Consider the following 20,321-nt stretch of genomic DNA (forward strand, 5'->3'; position numbering starts at 1 on the left):
AGCTCCTTTCACAGATGACAAAAACTGGACAAGCAGAAATATTTGGTGAAAGGGTAGCCAAAGTGTGGGATGTCCTACAGGAGACTGCCACTCAGCAATAAAAAATGACAAACTGTTAATATATGAAGCAGCATGAATGAGTCTCTAAAACATGTTACGTCAGTGAAGCCAGGCACACAAGACCATGTGCTCTGTAATTTCCTTCATATGACCTTTTAGAGAAAGTAAAACTCTACTGAAAGAAATAATTAGCCGTGGTTACAAGAGGCAGGGGGTTGGGGGAGATAACTGACTGCAAAGGGCAGGCACAAAGAGCTGTTTGGAAGTGATGAAAGTTCTATGTGTTGCTGGTTAGGCGGGTTTCACAAATGTGTATATATATGTGTGTGTGTGTGTGTGTGTGTGTTTAACCAACTATATGTAAGTGTGTGTATATCTATATATAGAGAGAGAGACAAAACTCATTGAACTACACATCTGCAGAATGGATCTTACTATTTGTAAATACCTCCATAAAAAAATAAAAACCAACAAAATGCATTAAGCTTCAATTAGAATCACAACTACTATTGTAAAATACATGAAATAATTCTGTTTATATATATTGCTGTTGATTAACTGTGTGTGTATTTCTGCTTTATGATAACATTTTGGAAAGTACATTTAAAACATTCTACTGAAGTGTTAGAATACAAATTAAACATTTAGATTGTGCTTACATTTTAAGAATTCGGCTCTCTCTTTTCGGCAGTGTTTATGGTAGAACAAAAAATTGAGTAGATTTTATTTATTTTTGCTTTGAGCTGTAAAGAAGTAATAGAACTTATTGTTTGTAACTGCAGTCCTTAAGCATGTCATTCTTTTTTTATCATTTCATTACAAACTCTACTGCCTATGATTCTATAATGTGTTTTAAATTCTACATGAATAATACTTTAATTAATTGTAGAATTTTGGCTTCATTAATTTGCAATTCATTTTCGCTCTTAAATACTTTGCTTAGTTCAGTCTTGCGTTTCAACCTTAGCATCTAAATTGCTGTTTGATTTGTCTGTTAAATCGTATATACACTCAAACATTTTCTTCTCAAGTTGAAATGAGTACATTTTTCTTTTAAAGGTGAAATGAAACCAAGAGCTAATAGAAAAGTTTACAGATTTCCCACTGATTTTTTTTTTTCTCTGCAGTGTCCAGACTCTTTCTTACCCCAATCAAATAACTTTCAATAACCGAGCTGTTCAGGTGTAGTAATCTTTGATTACCAAGGTTGAAAGACTAACTGTAGTATTAATTGTTTTCCTGTAGCAGGCCCCTGGTGTTGCCAATTGCCAAGCAAGACAGTTTGTTGGAAAAAGACATTATGTTCAAAGATGCAACAAAAGGTCTATGCAAGCGACAATCTCAGGACAGCACTCCGGAAAATGCCACCGTGAATGGCCCCATCAAACCCGAGCAGGTAGTCACACTCTCATGGCACATGTGCTAGTTCTGTTTTGTTACATCGTGCTTGGAAGCCCAGCTTCTCAGAGACAGACACCTACTAATTGCCATTCAAAGAAAAATTAGTGAATGCAAATGTTAATATTTGGTTTAAAATTCCCATATATAGATTGTCATGGTGTTGTACGGACCATTAACAAACATAACCGCTATCGTGTTTTCCAAGGATTTGAATGTTACAGTCTTGATTTATGTACCAGGAGTGCAAGTTCAGCCAGTATGTTAATTCCTGAATATTTGCTGTTCTGTCATTAGTCATCATTGTGATTATGACGTAGACTGTGTTTTTTGTTTCTTACAAATAGCAACTACTTGACATAACAAGGAGAAAGACAAACCAATCACTTCTCTGTAAAAGCAGCAATGGTGGTGTAGTGAGTGTGTGTGTGTGTGTGTGTGTGCGCGCGCGCACGCCCTGGTGTGCAAATGATGGGAGAGCACATTGAGGAGCTTGGGGTTGTAGACAGTAATACATTTGTTGTTATCATTCCCATAGAAATAAGTGATTTCTACATGTTTCATGTTTTATAAACTTTATAAATTTATAAAGCAGAATAATCTTATGTGTCAGAGTAATCCTTGAAAATATTTTGTTTCACTGTATCTAATTTTGAATATTTTAAAGACAATTTAGCTCCATTTCCTAAAGATCCTCCTTTCAAAATTTTTTAATTTTATTAATTTTTGTTATTTAAAAATAACAACTCATTTCTGTAATTTTGAAATACCTTTCAATTTTAGTAGGCGTACTTATCAGATAAGGCGGCCTTAACAAAATACCACAAACTGGGTGCTTTAAAGAGCACAGATTCTTTCCTCACAGTTCTGGAGACTGGGTGTCCAAGGCCAAGGTGCTGGCTGATAAGGTCTCTGGCGAAGGTCTTCTTCCTGGCTTGCAGGTGTCTGTTTTCTCCCTGTGTCCTCACTTGGTAGAGAGAGAGAGAAAACAACCTGGTGTCTCTCATGAGGACACTAATCCTATGGGATCAGGGCCCGACCCTCATAACCTCAGTTAACCTTGTAACCTCCTAAAAGCTCCATCTCCAAATAGTGTCCCATGCTGGTGAGAGCCTCAGCAGAGGACTTTGGTGTGGGCGCAGCTCAGTCCGCAGCAGTAGGCAGATTGAATGTCAGGTAAAATTTAAGGCAAAGCTTTTTCTTAACTTTTTTAAGTGTCCTATGAGCTTTCTGTAGCCTTAAATACACATGAACAAGTGAAAGGGGCCAATCTGAAAAGGCTGCATGCTGTATGATTCTGCTGTTGGACACTCTGGGAGAGGCAAAACTATGGAGACAGTCAGAAGATTAGAGGTTGCCAGGGGTTGGGGTGGGGGGAGGAATTTGTGGAGCAGAGTTTTTAGGGCAGTGAACCCTGTGTGGCACTACAGGGGCAGACACACGGTGCTGTACGTCTGTCCGAATCCACAGAATGGACAGCACCGAGAGTGACCCCGGTGTAAACTGTGGGCTTTGGGTGCTGATGCGTCAGCGTAGGATCCTCGACTGTAACAAGTGTACCATCCTGGGGGGGGTGTTGACCATGGGGAAGGCTGAGTGGGGCCACAGGTCGATGGGAAATTTCTGTACCTTCCTCTCAATTTCACTGTGAATCTAAAACAGCTCTAAAAAAAAACACATTTTTTAAAAATGAGAGGCCATTCCCAGCATAATGTCGACTGTAATCCTTACAGGGTGACTTTTCGGTTGTTAAAGTGAGCTCTTTACAGTTGTGTCCTAGACAATGAAGGCAGCTGTAATCATGGCCTGTCGCTCTGGTGTTAAACAGGGAGGGGCGAGTGTTCAGGATTTGTGTGCGAATGTGATCGGGGTAACATTTTCCTGCATCCCCCACTGTACGCATCGCGCGGTCCTTCATTCTTGGTCATCAGATGCAAGGATTCTCGCCAGGACTGTCCACCAACTGGATTCCTCACTCACACTTCAGAGGAGGACTTTAGAAAAAGGGTTGTCAAAACGACAAAGGTCTGATTAACAAGTTGAAGAGAAACACATCGCGTAGAATTTAAGTGGAAACAAAACCCGCAGCATCTCTCCCTCCAGATTTTTAGAAAGTGTAGATCTTATCAAATGGTAACTATATAAATTGATATTCAAGACTTGATTTAAACTTTTTTTGGGCTCTGATAATCATCTGAATTCACATTTGCTTTATAATATCTCTGAGAAGGTAGAACTTTTCTTAAGTGGCTTAAAAACGTGCAGGGTGCGCTTCCTTCTCGCTCTGTGGCCGTCCTGTCCGCCCACGCCCTCCCCTGCCCCATCGTCTTCCATTCTCTCTCTTGTCTCCTAACTTCTTTTCTCTCTCCCTTCTTCCCTCTCCCCTTTCCTTTCAGAATATATTTATTTAAATTTGGTTCCAGCTTGTGACTCAGGGCAAATTTTGATTCCATCTAGTGAAGCTGTGCTTTCCTGGGAGCCTCACAGCTGTGCCCGGTCAGGTCTGCTCCGGGGCGCCCCGACGCTGAGCTTCCTTGCCTCCCTGGGCCCCGGCTGTGAGATGGGGACCCAGTGCCGACCTCATCGGGTTGTCACGAAGATGCCGAGAGCTAAGGCTACCAGGTGACCGCACAGCTACCACGAGCAAGCCAGGAGCTCGTCAGACACACGGACTGTCTCCATTGCTGTCCGTAGACACTGACTGTTCTGCCAGAGTAGTTGAGTCCCCTCCTCGCTAATTTATCAGCTCTTAATTCACATCATTGCTGTCAATGCAGTAACTGGGTTTTCTTTTACTCAGTGTAAGTGTAGATTATTTTAAAAATTATAATAATACAAAATAATACTTTCAAAGCTTACAAATACTTTCCTTGATGTTACCTTCATCCTCAGAGTATCTCTGTGAGCAAGTTACTACCCATTTCACTACCTACCCGACACTCAGGTTTCAGACCGAGTGTTTAAGCTGACCAAACGTAAACTCGAGACAGTTACGCAAACCACCTAGCTAGCATCACAAATATTTCTTTCACTCGGTCTCCCGTGCTCTTTGGGGGCCACCCCAGCAAGCTCTTGGTTCGCTTTCCAGAGCCCTGCTGACTTGTGGCAGCTCTGGACACAGGAGGCAAGTTTGTGTTTTGTGGCTGCGCGTGCAGTACAGGGGTTTTGAGTATCGGTGATGGTTCTCTTTCTGTAGTCCACGGAGGTACCAACATCCAGGTTCAAAAAAGTGTAACTGCAGCCAAGCCAAGGACCTGATAAGCTGCGCCAGGTAAGCACCATCTAACCGAATAAGAAGCGGGTGAGGACAGTCATGCTGTCCAGGCACGGGGTGGGCTTCTGCTCTGGGAAGCGCAGTGGTCAGTCAGCTCATCACCCCTTTCCCGTTTGGCCCCGTCCCCATCGTCTCTTGTTTGTCTAATTTCCTTTCCTCTTCATTCACGCAGGCCTGGCTCTTGCCTCCTCGACAGCCTTTTCTTTCCCAGGGTCTTCCTCCTCTCAGCCCACTTGTCAGACTTTCTTGCCCACAGAATTCCTAGTTTCTGGACATGCACTGCTAATGTCCCAGAGAGAGAAAACACAGTCAAACAAAACAGAACCACACAGGCAATCTGACAGCCCTCAAAGCAGTGCTGACAAGTGGTGACAAGGAACCAGGGACTTCAGAGTATTTCCAGGATGTAAATTCCCTTTGGATCTTGAAACATTTCTCAGAATGTTTCTTCTAATTTCTCTCTGCCTTTCTGTCCTGAATTACGTCTGTTTTGTGTTCTAGATCTCTGTGTTTGGAAATAAATGTATACGTAGAAATGTGTGTGTACGTAAGGAGATTTGTCTTTCTCCAGAGCCGTAATGATCAGTCCTAGAGGAGATGGTAATTTTTTTACACATGTATCCCGTCTCCGTTTTGACTGTCATAAATGTTTGGGAGACACTTGCCATACACACTGCGGAGCCCGCAACTCTAAAATAAAAATACAGACATGTTTTTGTTTCTTTTTCTGCTTGCTATCAGCTGTCACAATGCTTTCGGCATCTTCCTAAGAATGTGTACCTTGGGAAGCCTTGTTAAGACTGGTGATCAAAGTGCCATTCCTGATCGTTTTGGAGTCTTGACATGATAACTAGATGGAATTCTTCCCTTGATCTCCTCTGACACTGCGTCTTCACATCTCGTTCCTACAAGCAGGCTGGGGAGTCGTTACATTTTTACTGTCAGTCTCCTTCTCTCTGTGACCCATGCAACGGCTGTGACTGTAGAGGAAAAACCCGCCAGAATTCCAAGGAGATGCCCCCACAGCCCTTCAGGCTTGTTGGAACGCGTGTGGAAGTTCTGGTAGTGCTGGTCGTGCTTTAAAAAAACGTGCACACAGAAGCTTGCATTGAGCTCACCAGAGTTGCGGTTAAAGAGGAATTTGATTCTCTTAATGTGGCCCGTTACTCCTGAAGGAAACAAATCCTGCTCTTGGTCTTCTCCTTTGCTGTGGGGGTTAGATGTGTGCACTAACTTGCTACAGATGGTTGTCTATGTATATAAAACCAAACATTGCCCATTTCTAACTCATGACTAATCGATTTTCATCTAATTAAAACATGTAAACTCATCATTTTTTTATTTGAAATATTGTCCAGTTTTTCAACTCTGCCACTCAGTATTAAATTGAGTTGGAGAGCAGTTTTTTTCTTTATGACAGAATTATCTTCATCTCCAACCACCTTAAGAGTCATGTAGAGCAGAATAAAAATCACAAGGAGAGAGTCTAGAGGCTCCTTTTAAAATCCAGCCCCCGCCTCCACGCAAAAACTATGCGGAAACTGAAGTCCAGACACAGCGCTTCCTTCTCGTGCCAGTATTGGTGGTGGGTGTCTGCCTTTGGCTTTGGAAACACTGCAAACGTGAGCTTTCCAACAGCTGGTTTTACAAAGGACTCGGCACAGTTCAGAGCTGTCTAAATTCCAGGTCAGGACTAGGAAGAGCCAATGCTCTGACTTCAGAATTTATGACTTGGAGAAACAGGGTCACATGAGGGGTGTGTGTTGGTGCTTGTGTGAGGGTGTGTGAACGCTTGCGGGTACACAACAGAGAGTCTCATCTGAACACATTTCTCTGTGGCTGTTGAATTTTTTTGTTCCTCGTAAGTGAACCATTCCATCTTTTAATAACAATTTCAAACTCCTGTGGTCTTTAAACTTTTGACATGTAATTGAAAATGGAACTCCCAACTGTGAAGAAAGTTGGTTGGAAAGCAATTAGAATTGATTTTACCTGTTTTCCCTCCCAGATCAAGCTGATGCCTCCGGCTCCAAATGATGACCTGGCAACGCTCAGCGAGCTCACAGACGGCAGCCTGCTTTATGAAATTCAGAAGCGCTTTGGGAACAATCAGATCTACGTAAGTGCCCTTGAAATTGCCTATTGCACTGCTTTTGTCTTGCTGAATAATTTCACCCTTCAGTGCTGCGAATATTACAAAGAAAGGGCTCAGTGTTACTTCTGGTCATGCTGACAGCGTCAGGTGGCTTTCGCAGAGTCTGGGTCATTTCTTCTGATTCACTTATAAAGCAATTTCAGTAAAGATCCAAATTTCAGAGATGCTAAGGGAAGGTTAATACCCCAAGGGCAGACAACCTCCCTGTTGCCATGTTTGCTGGGGAAGAAGACCTTGCTAGAATCGTCAGGATCTGCAAATCACTTATAAAAACGCTTGTTTCACCTGCTTTAACTCAGCCTCCTAGATCTGGAGACAGAAGTTAAGGAGGAAAAGCTAAGCATATGCGGAGGACTGCCTTTCTGTTTGCAGGAAAAAGAAATTATCAGGAAATGTCTTTCTCTGTAGAGTAAATAATTCATACACACATCTCTGACAATAGGATACAAATACATGACTCAGATGACAAACAGCATGGAGAATTGACTTGCTGTGGTTCAATTCTGGTTTATATGTGTTATTTCTTTCAATATGTGTATCAATTTAGGCACCACGCAATCTCAGACTCTCTTTGCTCTCCATCTCTGTCTCACTGACTTTGTGAAACTCAGAGCAATTCAATCAGGGTGTCTATAGAGAAGTCTGATTATGCACATGCCTGCTAGCCCTTTTTGATAACTCCCTTTTTTCCTACTCTACTGAGAAATTGATTAAGTAATTTTCATGTAAATGTGAGGTCTGAGATTTCTTTACAAGTAATAAATTGTCAGGTGCTGATTAACCTATGAAAATTCAGTGCGGCATCTTAATGCTTGGATAAATTGCCTGCCATGGTAAATACACTTAAAATTAAATACTTCTGTCAGAATTAATGGAATTGAGTCATTGACATAAAGTGGTGAAACCTGATTACTCTTATCTCTGTTACTGCCCTGCTACTTGTGTGTTATTTTTGTTCCATTTTCTCTCCCAGCGTTGTGTTGATGATTCTTCTTTTTAGATTCTTATTTACATTATCAGAAGACCACTGCTTGCATTATTTGTGTTCCTTTATTTCCTTCATGCTTTTCAAGGGGCTTTACTCCCAAATATGATTTAATCTACTGCTCTGCAGCCCAGGGGCCACCATCCATTGAGTGAATTAAATGATTTATGCATTGGGTAGCACCCCATCCAGCTGGTAGAGGGGGCTCCCAAGGGCTACAGAAGGGGAAGGTTTTTAAAGGCAAGACAAGGGAGTCATGAACAAAAAAGGTTGTTTCCAGCTTAGGTAAGCTCCCTACGGCAGATGGAGGGGGCCCACGTGACAGGTTATCTCACTGGCGCTGATCAGAAGATTGCAGACTGACCGGTCACGACCACATTTCTGGGGGAGCTGAGAGCCTCAATTAGGTCAGGTGTTACGTCCCTGTTGATGGCGTGGCCCAGCACACGTGACTCTATTTTGGGCCCGTGGTTTTCCTTTAAACAGTGTAAATTTGTCACTGTGTGAGGCATGATTGCCTTCTCTGTAGACCTGAAATATTGAAGAGCTAACCCACCTAGATCAATTTTGTAATGAGTTCTCCAAGTTATGGTATTTGAATTCGCCTTTAATGGATAGACAAGCAATTTAAACATCATTGATTGAATTATAATAAGTGATTCCCACGGAGTATCCTGTGGACCGTTGGATAATGCAGAATTTTTATTACCCATCAGCAGTGAGAGTGAGCGTTTAGACTCTTAAAACGATTTGATGGCTTAATTTCTGTCTGTTGAATCGCATGAGTCAAGCCGTGTATGTCTTTGTCTTTTCCAATTTCATTTTTCCAAGAATTCATTTTTATTGTTTTGCAAAAGTATTAGACCATGATGAATTGGAAATAAAAGTGTCCCTTCCCCGCAAATCAAAACCACTGGTTTAGGCGATGTTTCAGCATTAAAATAGTCAAATTTGATTGTCTGATGTCGACAGGCCCCTCCCAGCATGCCCCTCCCTTCTCAGTGGTGCCCCGCCTTCAGCTTTCAGGCCAAGGGGACTGTAAGAGTGTTGATGCCTGTTTTCCTTCCGTATCCCACACGTAATTCTCCTGCAAACCTCATCAGCGCCGCCTTCAGGACACTGACAGAATTCCACCTCTGCTGCTGCCATCAGGGCCATCAGAGCGAAGATGCCACATTTCAGCTGGATTAATTGTTTAACAGGGTTTTTATCTCTTTGCTCTGCAGTCCTATAGTCTGATTTGTTATGTAAGATGGTCTTTCAGAACAATCAGTGAGTTGCTCTTTTACCTGAGTGTATAGCCTTCCATGTGGGTATCAGGTGGGGAAGTTTATCACAGGCTGTAGCAGCAGGAACTTCCCAAACCACCAGGCAGAAAATGAGCTGCAGATAATGTGACATTCTGTTGCCAGGAAATGCACAGAATAAACATCATTATTAATATTCAAATACTATTTTTATAAATTATTTTTATCACAAAATATATTTTCAAAGACAGTCTTGAATTCCTTCAATAATTAGGCCAAAATAAAAGAAAATTATATCTCAATGAAAAAAATGTAGTGTAATGTATTTTCATTTTAAAGTTCCTTATCTTTCTTAATTAGCAGATTTCTCAGCTCTCCCTCAAACTACTTTCTATCTTTATTTCTCATCTCTGGAATTTAAGACTAATTTTCAGCTGTTTCACTAATACGGTCTCCCTCTGGCACAATTATTCCACTTTTATTTCCTTCCTCCTTTACTTGGCTGTAAAATGCTGGCCAGTTCTTCGTTTAGGTGAATGTCGTGATGAATTATGACATATAAAGAGAGGAATACATGGCTCATTAGTGTATTGCTTTATGAATTCTTATTTGGTGAACACACCTGTATAACCAGCAGCTTCCTAAAGAAAAACAACATAAGCTCCTTCCCCAGTTTACCCACATCATTGCAAAGGATGCTGGCACGTACAACTGTGCGTACGTTTGTTTAGTTTGATGTAAAAGGAATCACTGGTGTATTCTTGTTTGCGTCTGCCATCTTTCAGCGTCACTACGTTTCTGATACCCTCTACACAGTTGTCAGAGGCAGCAGTTACCCATTTTTATTTCTGTACAGGGGGCTACTGCATGAATATATCGCATTTTATGTATTTACAGTTGAGGAGTCTCTGAGTTGTTTCCACTTTTGGGTTATTATGAATAATGCTGTTACAGACCGTGTTTTGCCTTTAGGGGGCGCACATATTCAGCAGCTCTGTGGTGCCGCCCACAGAAGTCTTTCTGTGAGGCGCTCCCCTGGGGCTGGGTCAGCATCGCACAGTACCTTCCTGCTCAGATGCAGCCACAGAGCGTTTCAGAGCGGCCACGTGCCCAGCACGGACCTGTGGGTTTCCACATCCCGACTGATGCTTGGTGTTACCAGTATTGTTTATTTTATTAATTTTTAAAAAAATTCTAACCATTCTGGCAACTGTGCCGTGGCATCTCATTGTGGTTTTAGCGTACGTTTCCCTGATAACCACACACACTGCTATGTCGTCTCCAGGTGATGACTTTCATCTTTCTCTCTTAAATCTTGATGGATTCTTTACTTTTCTTCTTGCATTATTCCAAGGTATCAGACTGTTAGAAGAAGATGACTGGGCATGGCAGTGACAGGCATTCCTGTCCCATTTCTGGTCCCAGGGAGGAGCTTTCAGTGTCTCATCATTAAGCGAGTTGTCAGCAGTAGCCATGCCAGAGGTGTCATTACTTTTTATTAGATAAAGGAGGGTCCGTTATATTAAGAGTTTTAAAGTGATCATTATTTTTAATCATGAGTAGAAATTGAATGTTATTAATTTTTTTCGGCATTTATTGAGATGATTGTATAACTTTTGATGTTGACTTCCTTTCTTTTTTGTCTCTTCAGTTTTTTAACTTGAAGCACCATTAGTTACAATGCGTCACTTTCTTGTGTACAGCACAATGTCCCTGTCATGCATACATACATATATTCATTTTCATATTCTTTTTCATTAAAGGTTATTGCAAGATACTGAATATAGTTCCCTGTGCTCTACAGAAGTTTGTTTTTTCAATCTATTTTTATATATAGTGGCTAACATTTGCAAATATCAAACTTCTTAATATTATAAATTACAAGAGTTGTTCTTCTAATATGAAGCCAACCTTGAATTAACTAGAATAAAGCCTATTTGTTGAAATATATTATCTGTTGAAAGCAGCACTGGATTCAACCTGTCACTGTCTTTCTCAGGATTTTTGCACGTATTTTAAAGGGAGAGAACAGCCTTTGATTTTCTTCTTTTTCAATAAACTAGTTAGGTTTTTAACATCAAGTTTCTGCAGGCCTCGTAAAATGAAGTGAACCGTGTTCCCTGTTCTGCCATTTTCTAGTATAATTTGTGTAAGGTTTGTTTATTTGTGTATCAACATTGGGATCTTTTCTTTGTGGAAAGGTTTTGGACATAGACGCAATTTCTTTTACAGAAAAATGAAACTAGGTATGCTTCCTGTGTCTGACTGCATTTGTTTGGTAAGGTGGTGGCCTGTTCCTCACAGTATCTAAATATCCAAACTAGTGGCTAAGATCTGGCTCCTCCTCTCCGCCTGCCTTCACGCCAGTGGTGTCCGCGGGGATGTCGTACTTCCGGTGTCGGTAGTTGGTGCGCTCCCTCAGGTCCTCCGTCCATCTTGTTAGGATACTATCCATTTTATTAGATTTTTCAAAAGATTGCCTTTTGGCTTTTGTTTTTTATCCCATGGCTTTTGTTTACAATTCCATTATTTTCTGCTCTTTTACTGAAGATTTCTTTCTGTATAATTTCCTGTAGTTTGATGAGCTCCTGGAAAGGGACATTCAGATCTTTGTCTTTCTCTCTTCCTTTCTAACACGTACATTTCAGGCAATCATTTTCATGCCACATATACCTTCAGTAGTATCTCACAGGTTATGGTATGTTGTAATCAAAAGAATTTTCTCAATTGCATTGTGATTTCTCTATTTTTTTGGCTCTTATGTTATTCTGCAGGTGTATAAGTTACATTTGGTGATCTTCTAGCTATCCATTACTAATATCTCTCATAATTCTCCTGTGATCAGAGAAGATGCTCTGTGTGACTCAAATCCTTTAAATGTAATGAAACTGGTCTCTATTCAGTTTAAAGGAACTTGTGCTGTGCATTCTTGGTAATAGTGTTGTATTTAAGTCAATTAGTCAGCCTGGTAATTATTTATTTCAAATTTTTGCCTGCTTGTTCCATTAGTTACTAAGAAAAAATTGCAAAGATTCCCCACTATCGTTGTGAATTCATGTCTTTCTCCTTATAGTTTCTTTTTGCTTCACATATTTTATGCTAGATTTTAGTCTTATAGAAATTTACAATTGCTGTAACTTCCTGATTGATTTATCATTTTATTGTTATAAAATGTCCCCTTTTGTCACTGGTCTGCTTCGTACCTTAAAGACTATATTTTTATTATTACTAAGTAAGAACATAGAACTCAGCCCACTTCTTCCTCCACTGTATTTTGTGTATGTTTAAACTTTGTGTGTTTTTATTCAATCATTTCTCACCAAGCCCCTTTAAGAAATTCTTCGATTCCAGGCATTTCATCAGTTGTGTGCAATGAAACCTACCTTTTAGTTTAATTTTATTTGAGTTCGACTTTTCTATTAACTTACAAACTTTTTAAACAGTTCACAAAATGTTGAAGTGTGTTGTTTACTTGTTCTCTATATTTTGCACAGTGATTTTAAAATTACATAATTTTTAACTCTAACGGTGCAATTTGTATGATTCAAGAACTATTTATTTCCTTTCCTTTTAACAGACTTTTATTGGGGACATCCTCCTGCTTGTCAATCCATTCAAGGAGATTCCAATTTATTCCACCATGGTGAGTGTAAAATTTAAAATATCATTTAATAATATAGAGTCGCACTCACTAGACATACCTATTTGTATCCCACATGAAAAAGATGGACAGGAAGAGGGAATTCCGAAAGGTCATTTGTTTGATTATCATGAGACAGTTTTATTGAGACACTCAAGATTCATTACCACATCAAACGTCTAGTGGAACTTTTAGTGTAAGGAGAATCCGTAGCCCCACATAGGTCTGAAGGCACAGAGCAGGACCGTGTGATGAACCTGCATGTACGTGTAGACCCAGGCATGCCCTGTGGCTCTTGTGTCTCACTTTGTTTATAGCATCTAATGAAATCCTCAGTAGGACTGTACAAAACAGATTGAGTTCAAAAGCGTTTGGTCAAAATTAGATCAAGGTTGGACTTGAGGAAAAGTGAAATAGTGTTAGTGCAAGTTTTCCAAAACCAAATCCAAAACCAAAACAAAAAACAGAAATTTTTCTTGCAGGAAAATAAAGGTGGGCTGAACCGTCCTAGCTGCTTTATGAATTATATAGCAGACACCACTGTCAGTCAAATAGTTAAATAGTTACTTTTCCTTCTGGAATAATTAGAAATACAAAAAGGTCAAGTACAATAGACAGTTGTGTGTCTACCACCCATATACATCTCATATCTCTAAAAAATTTAAATTAAAAGAATGCCATTTTTTTTCACATACACGCCTGAGATCAGGATGTAGCTTTAAAGATGTGATACCAGGCCATCGTGTACCAGTTTAGCTGTAATGCTATTTTCTGGTGGTGCAGGAAATAAAGGTGTGTTTCAGTTGCACGGTGTCTGAGGTTAAAGGACACCCCGTGCTGTCACCACAGACTGGGTTCCACTTCAGCCTGTTGCTTTGCACGAACAATGACAACCACTTTCCCGAAGTTATCCCTCCACCCATCTTCTGTGTGCTCACCGTATACACATGACATACACATGCAATGACAACTGTATAAACCATTGTTTTCTCTTTTAATTTACTCAGGGGCTGTATTAGCTCTATTTTTCTACAACAACAAAAAAAAATTTCATTAATCCTTGTGCTTCCAAACATTTTCCATAGTAAAAGGTTCCAGCCTAGGTGCCTTATTCTAAATGCCCTGTAGTATTTTATTGTATTAACACACAGCTATGCTTATCCATCAGTACCTATTATAGAATTATTGCCTTGCTTTCTGCTCTGACAGTGAGTGCTAAGGATTGTTTTGCGTGCTTCTCGGCTCACGTTTGTGAATTTCTACAGAGAGGTCCCTAGTCAAACCTACCTCCCTAAGTTTAGGAGAAACTGCCAAATTACCCTTCCAGTGGCTTTGAACACTGCGTATTATGCATGAGTTTTCCAGCCTGGGAGAAAACTTCATTTTGAACCTAGACTCCACCGCTAACCAGCCCTGTGACCTTGGAGGGTTTCTTCGCATCAGTTTCCTTCTCTGTAAACAGGAGACGCGTTCTCATGCCCAAGTCTTAGGTTTCTGGGAGAATTGGATGGATGAGTGAGCGTAAAATGCTGAGAGGAGCAGCAAGCACGTAGCAAGTGAGGCCGTTACCATCATTAACGCACTGTTATTGACGAAGTTATCAGTGGTTTATGTGTGCTGTATCGCCTTCAGGTTTGAAACAGCATTTCCCTGGTCACCAGAGACTTTTGTCACCTTTTTCGTGTGTATTGGCCTTTCTTTTCCATTTCCATTCTTTGCCCAATTTTCCACGTCATTTCCAGTTTTTCGTATTGATTTGTAAGAGTCTTTTCTAAAATGCTGACAATTTATTGATCGCATGCACAGCTTAGTCTCCTCTTCGCCTTCCCCTGATTTTTAAAAATTTTACGTGTGGTGTTTGTGAGGGTTGGACAGGAGCCCTCAGCCGTAACGCTGTGCAGTCTTTTGCAGTATAATTTGTGCCTGTGACCCTGTTCCCTTACCCCGCAATCGTGAGAATGCTCTCCTGTACACTTGTCTGCGGGTGTTAAGCTTTGCTGTTCCTACCTGGGACTTGAATTCACCTGCAGTTTATTTTCGCACAGGGCAGGAGACGCACAGCATGTTTGTTTCCTTTCCAGATCACCAGTTTTCTCCTCAGCCTCCCTGACACGTAACAGTCTGCCCGGTGGTCGCCCAGATCTCGCCGTGTGTGGTCCTGAGTTGAGCCCTGTAGTCTGTCCCAGTGTTCCCTCTCTCTGTCTCTGCACCATATCCACAATGTCGGATGACCCTGGCGTCCTGTTGGTTTTATTGGGCCGTAATGCACACAGGAAAGCGCTCATCTCCAGTGTGCAGATCAGCACTGTGCCGTGAGCCCGAGGGCAGAGCATCCCCAGCCTCCGGACCCCACGCTCGCTCCTGTCCACTCACTGCCCCTTTGCCCAGAGCATCACCAGCCTCACTTCTAACAGCGCAGACTGGTTTCCTCTATTTTTTGCTCCGTGTAAATAGGATCTTGTAACGCGTTCTCCTGTGTCTCAGTCTACTCAGTGTGATGTTTGTGAGTTTCACCCAAACTCTCTCTTTTTGCTGTAGATCATCGATTCTACTTTTTAAAATTATTTTCTCCTATAATTTGAAATAATCTCAAATTTATGGAAGAACATTTGCAAATCAGTAGTACAAACAACATTTTTCCCTCATTTTAAAATGACTTGCTGGCATGTTGTCCCATCAGCCTTGAATACCTGTTCTGTGTATTTCCTACAAACAAAGGCCTTTCCCTGCGTAACCTCCATACAGCCCTCAGAATCGGGAAATCACTGCTTATGTGCTGTTATTGAATGAGAAGCGTCATTCGGGTCTTTCCCATTGTCCCAGTGATGCCCACTGTCCCCGGGTCCACTGAACACTGAGTCTTTACTCTCCTTCAACCTGGAGCAGTTCTTCAAACTTCTTGAATTTCCTAACCTTGACATCTTTAAAGATACAAGCGAGTTGTTTTGCAAAATAAAAATTAAGTTTTTCTAATATTTCTTCATGACTCAATAAGTCTTCTTATCATTTCGTTTTTAATCTAACATTAACAGAATTCACTAAAAATTCAAAAGGACTAAAAACACGAGCACTGAATCACCATGGCACTCATAAATCACCAGAGCGCTGAAATTCAGTTCACTTCATTTTTGTTTTTTCCCAAGAAATTTGTAAATTCATATGTGTTTCAGCTGCAACTGCTTTCTGTGCAGATGGAGTATCCTGGCCATCTTACATGACTGAATTTAAATGTTGCTGAGAAATTAGATTTGATATGAATTGCCACGATTTCAGCTTCCTTCATGGGTATCTTTGGAGCTGGATTTTTGTGAGCTGGGCGTTTGGAAGACGGCTAAGTCATTCAAAGCCCGGGAACCAAGGAGTGAAGGCTCGAACGCGCGCCTCCGTCCTGTCGTTAGGAATGCTTCAGATAGAGCATCGTTGTGGTTTGCAGTTACAGATGGGGCTCAGGACTGGAGATGGATGTGCTTGTGTGTGTGGAGGGGGGGGCTGCGTGGTGGGGGGGGCCCGAACCCCTCTCACGGGCACTGCGGCCTGCGGGCGGCGCTGTCTTCCAGGTGTCCCAGCTGTTCCTGCGCGGCGCGGGGCCGCCCGGCGCCTCCCTGCCGCCTCACATCTTCGCCTGCGCCGAGCGCGCCTTCCACCAGCTCTTCCAGGAGCGGAGACCGCAGTGCTTCGTCCTCAGGTGAGGCTGCGGGCTGCGCTGGGGGCTGGGCCCTAGAACCGTCCTCGCTGCCCACAGCTGGCGCGTGCTGACTCGGCCGCCACTTCGCGGTGCGGGCTGTCCCTGCAGGGAGGACGCCTGGCTCGCTCCAGCGGAGACACAGCGCTGTTGCTAGAAACGGCCCCGAGTGTGGCCGAGTCGGTGTCAACACGCTGAGCCTGAAACTCAGTTCATTCTGAAGATCTGCGGCCTAGAACCAGCGGGCCTTGCTTTCAGACCGTAGTCAACGTGGGGAAGGACAGGCCGCGGTAACGGTGGCCTCCGCCGCCGTGCTCCGGAGCGTGGCGCTGAGCAGACCCCCTGCGACAGCTGGCGGGCGCGGGTGCTCCCGCGCGCCTCTGGGTCTGCCTCTGCTCACCGGTCACCGAGGTCACGCACACAGCGATCTCGCACTGAAGCGTAGGGGCAGTGTCCACTCATAGTCACGACGTGCAGGAGGAGGACTGACGTTGGAGCAAGCATTCTTCACGTCAACAAAGGAAGTGTGCCACCGGAAGTAGGGGTGAGGTGTGGTTAGCTAATGACAGAAGATCAAAGGAATATTCGGGTATTAAAATGAGAGCTGCATGGGAATCGTGTTTTGTGTCAGGCCGAACCCCCACGAGGGCGAGCCTTCCGGAAGTGCCCACGGCCTCGCATGGTCGCCGGCAGTAGCAGCAGTTGGAAACTACACGTGTGAATGAAGCACTGCACACCCTGAGTCTAAGTGAGATGAAAGAGTTTAAAGATGGAGAAACCTGGAAAGAACCCCAGAACATTTAAATATTTAAATAAGCACTTATTTATATACTTTCACATTATTAATTTGATCAAAAATTCCCTGGAGGGTCAGATTGATGGGTTTCAAACTTTAGTGTTCACAATAGTAAGGGTTGTTGCCACACCTGTTCTGAAGTGTCCCTGGGACCTGAGAGGCGTTGGGGTGGGAGTAGGGACCCCAGAGGCTCTGGGGTGGGGGTAGGGACCCGAGAGGCACTGGGGCAGGCGGCAGGGACCCAGGCATTCTTGACTCAAGCAGCTCTGTTTTTATCTGCTTTATTTATGGGGTTTCCTGGTCTTCCTTTGACAAAAGGGAAACACTTTTTAAATCTCAGGAGATGGGAATGTGTAATAGTGTTGATAATAATAACAACTAATATTTATTGAGGACATAGTCAGTGCCACACCCTCCACTAGGCGCTTTCCTTGTGTAAGGCCTTGCTCTGGTAACCTTAGAAGACAGGTGTTGTTATTGTTACTATTATTACTGTCTTTTTATGTGTGAGACACTGAGTATTAGAAGGGTTAGCTAATGGGTCCAGGATCGCACACTCACAACTAGTAAGTAAACAGTGTGTCCGGGATGTGAGCCTAACAGCCTGGCTTCTGAGCTGGGGTGAATCTTACCTACGCTCAGAGCCAGACCCCAGTGCATGGCTTGCCCAGTGCCCCCAACCTAAGGAGGCTTTCAGAGATCCTCCAACCTCCCTTAAAATGATAGCCACAAACCATGGACCTAACTAAATTCACATTGAATTTGCTTAGTTCTTGTCAAAGATTTGGGTCCTTAGTGAAGCTCTGAGGAGCCAGTGAATCCACGTCCTTTGAGAACCTGCCTAATACAGGTTCACGGTGTCCACCACGTCCTTCCAGTGAAGAGGCCTGTTTGCCCCTGTTTAACCCAGTGATTTCGGCGTGTGCTGCTCACAGGACTGTGCCTCTGGTAGGGCTTGTTAATGGGCTGCAGAATGAGCATTCCTTTGGGACATTCTTAAAGGCTAATAATTCCCTGTATCAACCACTCATTCTGAAAAAAAGATTTCTTCATTCAAGTTTAAAGAAGTGAAGAGCAAATCCATGACCACAAGGAGTTTTTACTTGAGCCATTGCTTTTCTTCTTTTAGGGGTTCGTACGTGATTTCTCTGCCTCCTGGACGGTCTTGACTGAGACAAGTCTTTCTGCATTTGTACTCATCCACTAAAACTAGTGAATTTAGAATTCAACTACATACATTGTTTAAAGCTGATTTATTGAGTGTCCATTGTATTCCATAACTAGAATTTACAAAGGATAATTTAAGATTTGGAGATCAAAACTCAGACATTCCTGGACTAGATGACTTATAACTTACTACCAGGCCAGATAATTTTTAATTCATTTTCAATTTTTAATTTTATTTCTCATTTTTTTCATAACTATAGGCTTCAGTAACACGCTAGGCTTCAACTTGAGGAATAGTTTTTAATAATTTTTAGATCTTTGTCCTGAGGTATAACTGGGTATTTGGAGTTCACCATCCTCTGTTTTAACCTTTAGTTTTCTGAAGGCTTTGATGGATGTTTTAATTAATTGTTTGAGCTTGTGTGACAAATATCCATTATCCTACCAGTATTCTGAGCAAACCTAAATTAATGGCACATGCTGAACGTACAACTAACTTGTGAAATAAGCAGTGTAGGGATTTTCTCTGCCATGTGCAGATTTAACAGACAAGGCTGTTCAAATGAGCTTCAGATTTTGTCTGGTTCCACGATCAATCAGCACCACCCAAAATCTTTGGTCAACTTCTAGTTTAATCAAAGACTTGGATTTTCAGATCAAGAAATATTTCTCAAACACGTGGAACTAAGATTTTTAGTTTTACCCTGTCATCCTAAGAAGCCAAGCCTATCAAACCCATTTCTCCTTTTTGTTTATTTCCTTTTAATTACTCAACGTTTAAATAAAATGTGGTGGTCACTTGGGAATTTTATAAGGTGGTCAGAGGCATGTGATCGAGTTGATGGTTTTCCCTGCATGTCATGCTAGAGTGAGGGCAGCGGTGGGGAGAGGGGGAGGGACTCGCACGACCACCAGGTCAGCCCCACGCCCTCCCGGCCCCTGTGTCTCCGTGTCTGCCGACACTCCAGACTCACCCCAATTTCAGGTCGCTCAGATGCCCAGGAAGTCGATGGAGTGCTTCCTGTTGGGTAAGCACTGTCTTCTGGGCTGGCCCTTCTCCAAGAATGAGCTCGATTCCCACCTTATCCGGAAGTCTTCCCTGGCTTCTCTCAGGAGATGCACCTGCCCCCTGACCCGCAGGTGCACTGCTAGCTGCGCCTGCTCGTTATAATTACGCCCTATTTATGTACTTCCTGTTTCCTTGAGAGCATCCCCAGTCGCTGGCACCAGAAGCAGTATCTTTTCACCTCTTTGCCCCAAAGCCAAACAGACTCCCGCACACGGGAGGCCCTCAGTAAGGCTCATTTGAAAGAACAAGCAATATTTTTAAAAGTAAAATGATATTTTCAAGGATGGATCCCTGAGTGAATTCAAGCCAAATCTCTACAAAAACAAGATGCGTGAGATATCACATTACGTTGCTGGGGAACAGTTTTTGTAACAGCGAATGTAATTGTAGAAGTTAAATTTCCGTCATGAAAGATCTGAATTGCTTCTGCTCTGAAATTAGAAAGTTACAAGAAAAGGTCTTTGAACCCAAAAAAGGGGTTCTTTTCTCATGCAGGTCACTGTCACCTGCTCGCCTGAGGCTGCTAAGGTGGTTTTTCTGAAGGGGTTAAAATGTTCACAGCTGGCACGGATGAGCGGATAGGAGTTTCCATTAACAACTTGAGGTGTGCATAAGAGAATTAAATGTCAGTTTCTTTGCTGGCAAACACTTTTTAATCAAATCCATTAGAATGAATGTTCAAGGGAGAAACCTGAGAGAGCCCTAGGAAAAAGCTTTATATATATTTTCAACTTTTGGCTATCAGACGAATAAACATTGGTTTTATGAGTATTTCATCTGGATACAGTAAAAACCTTATTTTATATCGACTACTTTGGCATAAATAATTACTGTGTTGCAATTTTATG

General features: G+C 42.3%; 1 protein-coding gene across 1 annotated transcript in view; it reads left to right on the forward strand.

Moving 5' to 3' along the window:
- The window catches only part of MYO16 (myosin XVI), a 440,032-nt gene that overhangs the window by 187,956 nt on the left and 231,755 nt on the right, over positions 1-20,321 (forward strand). Inside the window, exons 11-14 of the mRNA XM_072976531.1 lie at positions 1,306-1,456; positions 6,741-6,851; positions 12,697-12,762; positions 16,317-16,444. Of these exons, the coding sequence (XP_072832632.1) occupies positions 1,306-1,456; positions 6,741-6,851; positions 12,697-12,762; positions 16,317-16,444 (456 nt within the window). The remainder of the gene's footprint in view (positions 1-1,305; positions 1,457-6,740; positions 6,852-12,696; positions 12,763-16,316; positions 16,445-20,321) is intronic.

This window comes from Vicugna pacos, chromosome 14, assembly GCF_048564905.1.
Source record: "Vicugna pacos chromosome 14, VicPac4, whole genome shotgun sequence".
NCBI lineage: Eukaryota > Metazoa > Chordata > Mammalia > Artiodactyla > Camelidae > Vicugna > Vicugna pacos.